A 15,325-nucleotide genomic window follows, 5' to 3' on the forward strand; every position below is an offset into this window, starting at 1 on the left:
TGGGAGGAGTACAGAGACAAGGTTTACAGCTTGAGAAAAGGCAAGTTAATTGCCCACTAGAACATAAAATCAATCATTCTCAGAAGAACATAATAGAATCCAGAGTTGCTACAACTCTTATCTACAATGTCCAGTTTTCAATCAAAGAAAACACATATGATCGATGGTCAACATAACAGGCAGTCAATAGAAACTGACTCCTCATGGACCCAGATGTTGGATTTGGCAGACTAAGACTTCAATGCAGCATTTATATATTTATTTTCAAAGAAAAAAAAATATATTAAAAAAATTGAAAGAATGTATGTTCAATAAATTAAAGAAAATACAATAATGAGCAAACAGGGAATTTCAACAGAGAAACGGTAACTATACAAAATTAAATTTCTAGAGCTGAAAAGCATAATAAATGAAATTAAAAATTTACTAGATGGGCTCAATAGCAGATTGGAGATGACAGAAGATTCTGTGAACTTGAAGATAGATCATTAAAAGTACTCAATCTGAAGTACACAAAGAAATGAAGAAAAAGAGTTTAAAGAAACAAACTGAACCTCAGGGACCTATGGGGAAAATCAAACAGCCCAAAGCGTGTAATTTGGAATCCCATAAGGAAAGGTAAAAAAGAAACAGGCAGATTAAAATATTTGAAGAAATAATGCTCCCAAACTCCTCAAATTTGGTTGATAACGTTAATACACAGATCCAAGACGCTCACTGAAATGGAAGCAGAAAAAACACAAAGAAAACCACCGCTAGACATAGTCAAAGTGCTGAAAGCCAAAGATAAAGTGAAAACGTGGAAAGCACCTACAGAAAAATGATATGCTGCACACAGAGGAGGAACAATAAGATTAACTGCTGACTTCTCATCAGAATATGGGATTGCCATAGTGTTGAAGGAAAATAATTATCAACCTAGACTTCCATATCACAAAAACATCTTTCAAAATTGAAAGAAAAATAAATTTCCAGATAAAAACTGAGAGAATCTGTTGCTAGCAGACCTAAATAACAAGAAATACTGAAGGAAGTTCTTCAGGCAGAAGGGAAGGGAAATCAGATGACAACTTTGACTTATAGGAAGGAATGAAGAGCAACAGAAATGGTAAATATACAGCACACATGAGAAAAAAAATTAACTTGTTTTCCTTTTCTTCTTTTAATTTCTTTAAAAGACAATCCAAAACAGTGACTGTTTAAAGCAAAAAATAACACTTTTGATGGGTTAATAACTATACAGATGTAATATATATGACAACACTAATGATGTGGGCATAAATGGGAATATGCTGTTGTGAGGTTCCTGTAGTTTACCTGAAGTAATGCAATATTAATTCTAAGTAGATTGGGATACATTAAAAATGCATACTGCAATTCCTAGAACAACCACACATACACGAAATGCAAAACTATACAGTTAAAAAGCCAATAAAGGAATTAAAATGAAATTCTAAAAAATATTTGATTCAAGGACCAGCCCAGTGGCGTAGTGGTTAAGTTCACGCACCCCACTTCAGCAGCCAGGGTTCATGGGTTAGGATCCCAGCTGCGGATCTACACACTGCTCATTAAGCCATGCTGTGGCGGCATCTCACGTACAAGATAGAGGAAGACTGGCAATGGATGTTAGCTCAGGGCCAATCTTCCTCACACACACACACACACAAAACATATATATAGATATTTGATTCACAAAACAGGAAGGATGGAAAGAAGGGACAGAGGAGCAAAAAAAAAACAGATGAGATAAAAAATAAATGGCAAAATGGCAGACCTAAATACAACCTCATCAATAATTACATTAAATGTAAATGAACTCCAATGAAAAGGCAGAGATTAGACTACACATAACAGCAATCGTTTGTAATATATGATATACTTTAAATATAAAGACACATAGATTGAAAGTAAAAGGTTATAAATATATACATATAGATACACCTTGAAAATAATAAACATAAGAAAGCTGTAGCAGCTACATCAATATTAGACAAAATAAATATTAAGACAAGGAATATTATGAGACAAAGAGGGACCCTTCATAATGACAAAAGGGTCAATATACCAAGAAGAAATATGCACCCAATAACCAAACTACGAAAGAGAAAAATTCATATCATGGTTTATTTAAACACATTTCATTCAGTAACTGACAGAACTAGACCAAAAAAAATCATTAAAGATACAGAAGATCCAAATAACACTACAGGCAGTCTTCACTTCGTGTTAACTGCATATCAGAATAGTGTCTCTGCTCTGCACTCCTCTGATATGCAAGGTTCTGGTTAACACAATGCCATGCTGAGTAAGGACTATCTGTATATATTTTTGTATAGTTTTGGGTTTTAGAAGTATGTTAACGTTCTACATATTCAAAAATAAGAAATCACTAAGGATGGGAAGGCAGGAGTAGGGGAGAGATTGAACCTGAAAGCAAAATGAAACAAATAAACCCAACTATATTTCAAGTGAATAACATAATCACACAGAAGGGGAAAAATTAATTTATGAATACAGTACTTGACCATATGCTCTCAATCTTGGGTAGGGTAGGGGAGAACTGCAAATAACTCCTGAATTCCTTTTAGTACGTTTTCTGTCTTGTATAGACAAAGCAATTCTGAAACTATTTGAGATGTATTACAGGATTGAGCAAATGAGTAAAAATGCTGATGTTTTGGGATCCAGGGTTCAAAGGACATAAAAATATGAAAAGGGGAAGAACCAAGGCAAGGAACAACCCTATGAGAATGGACTACAATTGGAAGTACCGAGTGAATTCATGATTTCTAAATTATGTATGCATATGTATGCATATATGTGTAAGTGTCTATACATATATGTCTTTCCTAACTCTGTCTGCTGATGGGGCCTATGAATTTATAAGTAGCAATGAACACACCCAACATCCAGATCTTGATTTCTAATATCATTCTCTACTAAAAGGAACTAGTGCTCTTTGAAAAACAGCTGATTCTAGGACTGTGACAGAGAAGATACAAAATGAACCTGGAACACCTTGTTATACCAGAGAAATGAAGACCTCAAAAAAAAAAAAGATAGGGTCATGTCACAAGCATACAAGAGCCAATTTGAAGGGGCTCCTTAGTGGCCAAATCTGTGACAATTTAGGCACCAAAATAATTAAGGATAGTAAAGGATTATAACCATTGAAAAAAACAGGAATCCATGAGTCCATGCTGATAATAGATAACAAGGCACTAAGGGAGGACTCTTGGTAACAGTAAAATGTTAACTGCTGTGGTTTTCTGTATTTGTGTTAACATTTAAAAATTTTTTTAAATGATATATATTTGGAACCCAGTAAAACAAAACAACACTCTAAAAGCTGCTGAGAAAATACAGGCTTTAGAACAGTGTAAGTGTGACCCAGTGAAGAACTGATCTTAATTTAAATCTCCTTCTATCTATAATTAGGACAGGCTAACCTAAATACACTGCTTTAGAGTACAGAACTCTCATGTAACAAAATTTTACAGGCTTTGCCTTCACTTACTATAATCTTAGTTTGTTTTTTAAAAATGTAACTGGTTGAGAAAACCAGCCAAAAAAAAAAGAAAAGAAAATGTATCCATTATATCATTCAATGTCTTTTTTTTTTTTTTTTTTTTTTGTGAGGAGGACCAGCCCTGAGCTAACATCCAATGCCAATCCTCCTCTTTTTTGCTGAGGAAGACTGGCCCTGGGCTAACATCTGTGCCCATCTTCCTCTACTTCATATGGGACGCTGCCACAGCATGGCTTGCCAAGCGGTGCGTCAATGCGTGCCCGGGATCCGAACCGGCGAACCCTGGGCCGCCGCAGCAGAGTGCGTGCACTTAACTGCTTGCACCACCGGGCCGGCTCCCATTCAATGTCTTTTTACATAAAGATATATATGACAAATCCCTCCTAAAATTCGGTGCCAGATATCTTTTCCCCTGAAGAACATGCACAATTTATCAGAAAATAAGAGCTAAGAAATCCATCAAGTTTCCTTTGCTGTCAGAAAACTGATCTTCTTTTCTCTATATGGTTGTTTTTAATCTAATTTATCTTCTTTTTAACTGCACATGGGCATATACTTTCTTTGAAAAATACCTCAAATCCTTTAATACTGAAGATGGAGTATAAGTTATAAATTTAAAAACAATAATCTTAACAATATGACTGCAACACTATTGTGAAATAATTTAGTCTCCTAATAGCAGTACTACAAATACAGCAATTGAGTTCACCTGTGGTTAAAAAAAAAATTGGCTTTAGTCAACGCAAAAAAAAATGTAACTGGGGGCCGGCCCGGTGGCGCAACGGTTAAGCGCGTGTGCTCTGCTTCGGCGGCCCGGGGTTCACAAGTTTGGATCCCGGGTGTGCACCGATGCACTGATACATGCTGTGGCAGTGTCCCATATAAATAGAGGAAGATGGGCACGGATGTTAGCCCAGGGCCAATCTTCTTTAGCAAAAAGAGGAGGATAGGCATCAGATGTTAGCGCAGGGCTGATCTTCCTCACAAAAAAAAAAAAAGAAAAAAATGTTACTGTTCAGGATACGTTTTTTAAAAATTTGACAGAAACAAAGTGTTAAAACTGACTTTTACAAGCAAGATTGTGTTTCCACCCCCAAACTTTTAACTGGGAAATTCAAAACTATATTTCAGATAATTAGAAAAGAACCTCTCTTAATGTGAGACCCTTTTAAATTAATAAAATTCAAATTCCAGTTCTCACAACCAAATATGCAAAAAATAATACAGTTTTATTTAAAGATTTGTTCTCTTCTTGATAAATACTATAATGATTATATTAAGGCATAATAATAGAAGGTACATCTACTTTTTTTTTACATCTGTTTTTATACTAAGACAAAGTCTAGAAGAAAACAATAATGTAAGTAAGATCTTAATGAGAAGAACATGAAAAGAATGTTTAGACTTCAAAATGAAGACAAAAAAGCAGGGATGAGTTGTTTATGAGTCTCCTTCATGAACAATTTTAAGTAATCCTTAAACTGTGAATAATAACACAGCATTACAACACTAAGTAACTTTACATGGTCAGGTTTATGAAGATAGTGACTGGAAAACTCTAGATAGTGTGCTTGTTCCCAAGATTAAGCTGTCACCTGGGGAAAGGTGCTGGCAATATAACCCAAGCCTACAGGACTAACTTAAGAGCAGACTAATAAAAAGGACTAGTGTCCGTGCTTTCCCCTGCAACTCAATTATGCACTCTCTAGAAATACTCGTCTTTTAAAATTTTTTGACCAGGTGATACAGTTATAAAAATCAAACAATATAAAAAAGTTCATAATGAAAAGCTTGGCTCTCACCTTCACCCCTGTCCATCATCATCAACCCAGTTCCCTCCCCCTTTATCCCATAAGAATTTTTATTGGTTTCTCGTGTAATCTTTCAGAGATTCATCATACAGTTCCCTATTAAAATAAAGTAGGATACAAATACTCCATAAATTGTAATGCTTTTCTTTGTATCATTTATCTCAATTCAACATGATCTAAATAATGCCTGACTAAACTTTCTCAACGACATCATGCAGTCTTTGATTCAAGGCTGATAGCAAGTCTTTAAGTGAGCAGTTATCTCAGATAAAGCAAGAGAATGGTGAGCAAAGGTGACACCAATAGCTAGTGGTTAAAATAGCCACAAGCAACAGATACATAGTCAATCCATAACCCCACCAGCAACACTAAGGCAAAAGAACCAGTGTTTTAAAATTCCTAGGACAGAACCTATTACACATCATATATGCTGTATTGAACAAATATCTGTTGAATGAATGAATCAATCAAGGCTATCTTTGCAGGTTTGGGGATGGGTGGATAAGTAGGTAGACAGGAATTAACAACAGGAGAGTGAAGAAATTTTGTCCAAAGCTACCCTTCAATTGTTTAGAAGTTGCTATGATTATTTTGGAAAAGGTAATCCAATGGTATAATTCTGATGCCTGTGAATCTACAAGAAAATTCACTGAAAGAAAAAAAAAAGCATCAGTTCAAAGTTTCCTTAGACACAGGCCACTTGAAAAATGTCCTTCTAAATGCTAATATGACAAGCCCAAATTATAATTAGACATTTAATACTCATGCTTATCATAGCATATTAGCTTAGCTACTTCAAATTCATATTCGTGTAGAGCCATGTTTTTACTGAGCCATATTTGTCATTTTACTGCACATTGCAGTCCCTTTCACAAAATTCACAGCATATTTAGTCCTTCTTTGAGAAAAGAACTCCTTTTCAATCAGACTTTCTGACACAATGGTACACAATATTGAGTCACTCCAATACTTAAACAAACAAAATATTTAGCATATTACTAGTATAATCAAAATTAACCTATTATCAACGACACAAATATTAGGTGCAAAAGATAACCTCTGTACTCAAGCACTTATTTTTATTACAGATTGGAAATAAAAATAGAAGTGATAAGTACCATATAAGTGGTACAAACAAGTTTCATAGAAATGAAGCATAAGGACAGAACAATTATACTTGGAATGATCAGGAGATACATTAAAGAGGTAGCTTTTGAGATGAACCAAGAAAGGTTGGTCTCAAGGAGCAGAAAATGGAGTATGGCCTTCAGCCTGGAAAACAGTGGGGAGTCAACACCAGGAGCTTGGTACTTTACAATATCTAAGGCAGGGAGTGGCAAATTATGGTCCACAGGCCAAATCAGACCCACTGCTTGTTTTTATATGGCCTATGGGCTATCAATGGTTTTTACATTTTTAGATGGTTGAAAAAAATCAAAAGAAGAATATTTCATGACACATGAAAATTATGAAATTCATATATAAAGTTTTATGGGCACACAGCCACGCCACACCCATTTGTTTACCTATTGTCTATCTATGGATGCTTTCACACTACACGGCAGAGTTGAGTAGTTGCAACAGAGACCATGTGAATTATAAAGGCTAAAATATTTACTATCTGGCCCTTTAGAGAAAAAGTTTGCCAACTTCTTCCCTTAGTAAGGCCTATGTGGCTGAAGCACTGTGAGTGAGGGGCTGGGTGGAGAAAAAAGCTAGAGAGGTAAGAGGGGCATGTAGGCCATGACAAGGATTTGGGTCTATATTCCAAGAGTAATGGGGAAGCCGCTAAAGAATTTTAAGTAGGAAAGTGACAATTAGATTTGCATTTTGAAAAGTTCATTCCGGCTGTTATATTAGTATCCAGCATTAGGAGAATAAGGAGACCAGTGTAGAGAATAGTTCAAGCAAGATATGAACACAGTTTAGACTACGGGGTTGATAAAGTAAAATAAGGAGGCTGGGCAAGATTATTTCTGAGATCCCTTCCAACTCTAAAATTTTAAGAATCGGGTTTCCAAGACTGCTTTTGCAACTTTCCAGGATATTCCCAATTATCACAATTTTCAAAACTGTTATGCTATGAACAGGTCTCTAATAGGCAGTAAGTCAGAAATATGCCAACAGAGCATCATGATCTAAAAAAATTGGGAATTAATACAGAATAAATGATCCTCCCCATTAGAATGCTTTCTAAAACACAGTTCATATTTTTTTGCAAGCTGGAAAGGACTACTTTTATGAAATTTACAATTAAAGAATTTACAGGTAATACAATATAAATTAACACAAAGGGGGAATAAACACAAATACTTTTTAGTACATTTTCATTGCACTTTCTTTCTCATAATGTAGTAATGACAAAACAAAGAACATACCTGCTACATTCTAACAATGTAACTTTAAGGCGGCCTTCAGTAAGTGCCCATTGTTGTACATGGATATGCTGTTCTTCATCTTCTTCAAATCCTTGTGAGGTTTGGAATGGAAAAAACGGCTTAAACCTGACAAAAGTAAAGATAAGTCTAAATTTCTGAATAATAAATACCACAGTTTAAAGTATAATAACAAAACCTACCTGTAGGAAAACAACACAAAACCAACACCTAATACTGCATGTGCTTTACAAAACCAAAGCTCACCACACTCTCCCATAACTGGCAGCAAATGGTGCCTTCTCTGTGGTACCCAGGCTTCCTGGCTTTTTGGCATGCCCTCATTGACAAGACAGGACACTTAGAACAAAGAAAAAGAAAATCCAGAGGCCACCAGTAGGCTGTGAAACTTGGGTGGGGCAGGAGAGAGATTCTTTCTGGACCAGATGGGAAGAGTGTTCCTACACTGCAAGAAGAAAATTCAGAATGCACTGTTCCACGGAAACAATACAATTGACAGTGATTAGTACACGATAATGAGATGATAATAATAATAACAACATCAATAACAATGTTAAGTGGCAAAGGTATCTGTCAGAGATGTTTATTATTTGCCAAGCAGCCTGCTAAGAGCTTTACGTGCTTTATCTTGTTTAATGCTCACAATCCTGAGACGGCGATATTACTAGCTCTCCTCTTCAGATGAAAAGAGTGAGGCTTAGAAAGGTTAAAGAATTTGTTCAATGTTACACAGTGAGTGGCAAAACCAAAATTCAAGCTAGTCTGACTCCATCAAAGCCCAAACTATGTAACACTTCAGTTACCTATGAATTATTCAGGCCTTTATATGCTCATTGTTAATATTCTGGTTTTTATGGCGAAGCTTGTGCGAGGTTATAAACTGTAGGCTTTAAAAAACTTTAATTTGAAACACAATTCATACTCCTCCATTAATGCAAAGGACAGGGGCTGGCCCGGTGGCATAGTGGTTAAGTTCGTGCGCTCTGCTTCGGCAGCCCAGCGTTCGCAGGTTCATATCCCAGGCGCAGACCTACACACCGCTCATCAAGCCATGCTGTGGTAGTGTCCCATGTACAAAATAGAGGAAGATTGGCACAGATGTTAGCTCAGCGACAATCTTCCTCAAGCAAAAAGGGGAAGATTAGTAACAGATGTTAGCTCAGGGCCAATCTTACTCACCAAAAAAAAAGCAAAGGACAAAGAAAATGAGAAAAAATTGAGCTTTAGAGACTATAGTTTTCAATTCACCCTACACACTATCACTAGACATGATGTTTGTCTGCTCAAAAAGTTTTAATGGCTTCTCACTAACCACACACAAAAAAAGACAGTCAGTAGTTACAAGTTCCTAGTTTCACATTTGTGGGAGATCAAAACTGGCCACCCCAAAATGTGTCTCTGCCTTGATAGAACAAAAGACTGAAAGAAACTTTGACCTTCCCCCTAACTGCCTAAAAGAATTTAAGATAAAAGGCCTGTCCCCAGGACAGGCCATCACCATAGACAATCCTGGGTAAACTGTGAAGGTCCTTGCTAAGCCCATTCTTATCTACCAAATGTTTGCTTTTCCATTTCCAGGTGAATTGCCTTCCTCCCCTTTGAAGTCCCAAACCACTAGCCCCAACATCCTCCTTTGTCTTTAGCTGAAGATCATATTTAAACTGGCAGCTTCAGCCATTCTGGCGAGTTGCTCAGTTTCCTGAGTTTCTCCCATGTATACATGTCATAAAGCTTTGTTGATTTTCTCCTGTTGTTCTGTCTCCTGTCAATTTAATTTGTAGACCAGCCAGAAGGACCTAGAATAGGTAGAGGAATTCTCTTCCTCCCCTACACATTCAAGGTCCACCACAATTAATCTTTCCAATGGTATTTTTCCTTATTAGAAACTTTCCAATCTAGGAAGTGTAGTAACCTCATATACCCAAAAGATACCATGCATATTCCTGCTTTCAGGCCTTTCACACAAATTGGAGGCCCTACTCCTCAAAGCCTATCCAAATCCCAGACACTTTCCATAATTGGCTTTAGGTCCTAGATCATAACAGACCACATACACTGCCTTCACTCTTCTTTATCTTGTAGTCTCTTAAATTGCTGTGCATTTATGCGTTGAAATCTCAAATGTGATCTGGTCTTGCAATTGTCTGTATCCCTCACATGCATTATCAGGACTCAAGTATATGTTGAGCCGATTTATAAAAATCCAACACTAAAAATGAAATAACCATTTAGAAAATATTAATAGAACACTATATTTATACTGAAAGACTGATAGCACGAGAGAAATACTGTTTTATGGTTTCCCAATGAACAGGATTAAAGGAAAAACTTTAAGGAGAGATAAATAGGTACACAGACAATGCTCAGTGCTTTTCTCCTGCTTCTGAACTAGATGGAAAACAGAAAGTCCCCTTCAGTTTCTTAATCTGCATTTGAAGTCATTTGATTCAGACAGACTGGCACCAAATTTCTGAAAGGAAAAAAAATTAGGAACTAAATCTATCATGTTAATACAATGTTGTAGCTGAGTGCTTTTTTTTTTTTTTGTGAAGAAGATCAGCGCTGAGCTAACATTCATGCCAATCCTCCTCTTTTTGCTGAGCAAGACTGGCCCTGGGCTAACATCTGTGCCCATCTCCTTCCACTTTATATGGGACGCCACCATAGCATGGTGTGACAAGCAGTGTGTCGGTGCGCGCCCGGGATCCAAACCCAGGCAGCCAGCAGTGGAGCGTGTGCACTTAACCGCTACGCCACGGGACCAGCCCCTGCAGCACAAACCTTATGGCCCCTGAAAAACATATAACTCTGTCACTGTAAAAAATTACAAATATCACTATATATACACTAGTGACTTTGAATATAGTAATCCAAGTTTGCTAAATCACAGCTGCTCTATGAATCAACTCTTCTTGTCAAGTATATAGTTAAAATTCAATAAAAAGTTTCTCACAGGAGTGTGACTTCAGTGTTACACAGAGTCAAGTCTAATTTGGGTTTATTAATGCCTCTGGGAGGTTTGCTAAAAGTGTTTAAACACAAAAATATATTAAAATCAGAAAAATGTACTCCATTTAAAAAATAACACTAAACAGTGGCATAAAGCTATTTGTTCAGCAAGCTAATAAATAGAATCCACAATCACATTCTCTAAGAACACTTGGTTTTCAAAACTTTTAAATCCAAGCCTTTAAGTATCCCAAATCCATAAGGAATCCAAACAATGAAGCAGGCTACTTCGACCCCTTCCTTTTATCTTCCCATCCTAACACACTACCCTTCCTCAGAATTCATTAGCCTTTATCTCCTGTTAACCTATCAACTTAAAAATGTCACTGTTGTCTCACTCCAGTTCCCAGAAAACTAGCCTTCTTTAGCAATCTACCTGTACTTCCTCCTGAAGAAAACTTAAAAAACCAACCCAGGAAGATGGACCTCTAGGATGACAGCGTGAGGTCCACTGACCCGCTGCCAAGTGAAACTTGTGAAAATCATTAAAACGAAAACAGAAACAAAACATTTAAAGCCTCCAGAATTGGTCCTAAGGGCAAAGAGCAAATAAAGAAACTTCCGTTCGAGAAAATCTACAAAAATTTGGTAAGAAAGGTGAGAGCCTGTGGTGTCTGAGCCGAGACCATGCCCTCCAACAAGCTCAGCAAGGAAGGGATTCACTCCTGACTGCTGCAGCCAAGAACAAAGGCGGCCCTGCCGCCCACCTCCACCCCAACCCCAGAGAGCTTTCCTCCCAGGAGGAGCAGGACATCACTGTTTCTCATCCAACTCTCAGCTACTTATTACTGAGGCTAAGTTCCAGGAAAGTGCAGTGAAGAAGTGGGAGCCCCCTTCTTTGACCCAGCCCCCACTTGTGGAATGGAGATTCTACCTTGGACATAGTGCACTGAGAATACTGGCCTTGCCTTGGCTCATGACGCAGCAGTTCTATGCCAAGAGAGGCAAGCTAAAAGGATCTCAGGCTGCTGCCACTCCCTACCCCACCTCCATCTCACACCCAACTCCTACAGTGGGGGTGTCACTCACAGAGAAGCTTGCCATTGTCCTCACCTCTAGGCTGCAGATGCCCGGCTCAAAAGATTTTGCTGAGGGGGGAGAAGGAGAGGCAGAGGCAGGCCATAAAACAGCTCCTAATCTCTTTGCAAAGGAAATAACTTCATTTACAATAGAATATGGAGAAGCTGAAACCTAAGGGCAATCTCAAGAACAACAGAGGTTTTGGTGAGAGGCAACTGAGAGAAGATTCATGGATTTAATGAAGATACAGCCTACAATAAAGGCTGCCTAGCTTGCAGGAGAGAACCAGGAAATAAGACAGCTGAGAGGAGCTCTCCTGCAGTCAGAACAAATGTCAAACACTAACCTCAGAAACTATTCCTTCAAAGGAGCCACAATTTGATTGGATTAGTTTGTAGAACAATTTATGCCCCAGGGCATTGTTGAAACCAACAGGCACAATGTCAGAGACTTAACACTGCAGTGGGTAGACTTCACTAAAATAATCCAGGCAATCACTAAAAAAGCAAATAATAAGCCCTGGGAAAGGGTGACTAGTACCCAGAATTGCTACAATATATTATCTAAAATACTTGGTTTCCAACAAAAATTATGAGGCACGCAAAGAAACAGGAAAGCATGACTCATAAAGCAGAAAGAAAGCAGGCAACACAAACTAAACTGCCAGCGAGTGTGACCAGGTGTTGGATTTAACAGAAAAGGCTTCAAAAGAGTCCCTATAAATATGTGCGTTCACAAAAAAAAATTTTAAAAGCATGATTAAAGAAGTAAAGGGAGGTATTATGACAAAGTCACATCAAATAGAGAATATCAATAAAGATATAGGAATTATAAAAAAAGAACCAAGTGGGAATTCTGGAGTTGAAAAGTACAATAACTGAAATTAAAAAATCACCAAAAGGGCTCTCAACAGTAGATATGAACTAGTAGAAGAAAAGAATTAGTGAATCTGAAGATAGAACAACAGAGGTTATGTAAGCCAAAGAACAGAGAGAGAAAAGAAGGAAGAAAAATGAACCGAGCCTTAGAGAAATGCAGGATACCATTAAGTATACCAACATACACATAATAGGAGTACCAGGGGGATGGGAGGGGAGGAGAGGAGAGAGAAAGTAGCAGAAAAAACATTCAAAGAAATAATAGATAGTCAGTAAGCCCCAATGCCACAAATTGTATGATTCCATTCATAAGGAAATCCAGAACAGAGAAATCTATAGAGACAGTATAGCACATTAGTGGTTGCTTAGGGTGTGGAGTGGTAGGTGAGTTAGGAGGATGACAGCTGAAGGGTATGGGGTTTTCTTTTTGAGGTGATAAAAATGTTCTAGAGCCAGTCCTGATCACATAATGGTTAAAGTTCAGCATGTTCCGCTTCAGCGGCCCGGGTCTGGTTCCGGGGCATGGAACCACATCACTTGTCTGTCAGTAGCCATGCTGTGGCGGCAGCTTACATAGAAGGACTTAGAAGGACTTACAACTAGAATATACAACTATGTACAGGGGCTTTGGGGAGGGAAAAAAAAAAGAGAGGAAGATTGGCAACAGATGTTAGCTCAGGGCAAATCTTTCCTGGCAAAAAAAAAAAAAAAGTTCGAATATTGACTGTGGTGATAGTTGCACATATCTGTGAATATACTAAAAAACCATTGAATTGTGAGCTTTAAACAGGTGAAATGCATGGAATATGAATTATATCTCAATGAAGCTGTAAAAAAAAAACCCAACCCAGTCACCCAGAAATAATTTCACTTGTCATTGCTTTGATATGTAAATGTTTGGTTAGAATTATTTGATTATATAAGAAACAAAACCATAAATGACACAGTTCTGTTAAAACAACTTATAGCCCCTTTTAAGGTTTATGAAAAACAAAGATTTATTGAATGGTTACCACACCATGTACCACTTATCTGCTCACTTAATCCTTACAACAATCCCAAAATTAGGCATCAGCACACTGTACATAAGTCTTAGTGGTCTCACAAATACTACACACTGAAGCCAAAATTGGAACCTATATTATTCTGCTAGGGCTGACATAACAGAATACCACAGACTGGGTGGCTTAAAAAAAAATTTATTTTCTCATAGTTCTGGAGGCTGGAAGTCCAAGACCAAGGAGGGCTGGTTTCTGGTAAGGCCTCTCTCCTTCACTTGCAGACAGCCACGTTCTTGCTGTATCCTCGCACTGTGGCTTTTTCTCTCTGCACACATACTCTTGGTGTCTCCCTCTTTTTATAAAGACACCAGTCCTATTGGATTAGAGCTCCATACTTCTGACCTCATTTAACCTTAATAACCTCCTTAAAGGCCCTACACCTCAAGTACAGTTACATCGAGGGTTAGGGCCTCAACATATCAACTTTGGAGAACACAATTCAGTCCACAACAGAACTAACTCCAGAGCCTGGTCTATATTCCCTGAGCTGATTTGATTACCACCCTGTTTTCTGTTGGAATACACACTCCAAACCCGGTCTAAATGTACCTATAATTGTACTTGATCTTCACAGTAACGTGGTGAGCCATGGTTGCAAATCATTTCCTCATTTCACACAAATAAGGAAACAGGTTCAGAGAGAAGAGCCTGCTGGAGACCATATCCTTTATTAAAAAGCTACAGAAGATATATGCCAGCAAAATGAGAGCACAAAGCAAGAAAGAAGAAAGTGATCCAGAAAATAGTGGATCCGAGTAAGAAAGCAATGATGTCCTAAACCCAGATGACAGGTATGTAGCAAGCTAAGAGTGAAGCCCAGTTTGGGGCAGGTGATGAAAGATCCAAGAAGGGGATTTCCAGAAAATAAGGGGAATGAATAGGATAGGCAGAAGAAATGAGAAGGAAGAGGTTAATTTTTCAATTAAATCTTGAAAATTTGGTTAAGGCAATTAAGAGAATGAAAAAGAATTCAGACGACTCTAGGGACATATTGCTTTGAATGGCACACAGATTTTGAAATTGGAATACAGAGAAGGAAACATAAACATTAGGCAGCTCTGCAATAAAAAAATTATATAGACATAATAACAATGTAAACACATAGACCAATCAAGGAAGATTTAACTCTGAACAGAATATGTTATCAATTAAATATAAATAAGGATATAGTTCAATGAATGAATTGCAAATAGTGATATAACTAGATTGGGAAAGGACAGAAGGGAAGGTGAGAGAGGGTATCACTTAGCTAAATCCTCATCTATCTCAGCAGGAAGTAAACAGACAATGTCTAAAGTTGTTGAATCAAGACCAGCTGTATGACACTGATGAGCAATTTAGAGGTAACACCATAATTAGTATAGCCAACATTTATTGAGTACTTACCATGTAAAAGGCATTACATTTATTAATTCTCACAACAATTGTACGAGATTAGTTATACAATTTAGATGAGGAAACTGGGACACAGAGAAGTTGAATAACTTGCTCAAGGTTAATCACCGCTTTGTGAAAGCTGTTAAAAACAGAAATAGTTACAAACGGTTCTTCTGAAGAGTGCAACTTAGTGGAGGAAAGCAGAGGATTTAGGGAAGGAACTGCTGATTTTCATTATAAG

General features: G+C 37.5%; 1 protein-coding gene across 1 annotated transcript in view; it reads right to left on the minus strand.

Moving 5' to 3' along the window:
- Positions 1-15,325, minus strand: part of PDZD8 (PDZ domain containing 8) — an 80,381-nt gene that overhangs the window by 46,490 nt on the left and 18,566 nt on the right. Inside the window, exon 2 of the mRNA XM_004428115.3 lies at positions 7,722-7,847. Coding sequence (XP_004428172.1) covers positions 7,722-7,847 — 126 coding nt within the window. The remainder of the gene's footprint in view (positions 1-7,721; positions 7,848-15,325) is intronic.

The sequence above is a fragment of the Ceratotherium simum genome, chromosome 6, assembly GCF_057802395.1.
Source record: "Ceratotherium simum simum isolate JZ-2026a chromosome 6, ASM5780239v1, whole genome shotgun sequence".
NCBI classification, from domain to species: domain Eukaryota; kingdom Metazoa; phylum Chordata; class Mammalia; order Perissodactyla; family Rhinocerotidae; genus Ceratotherium; species Ceratotherium simum.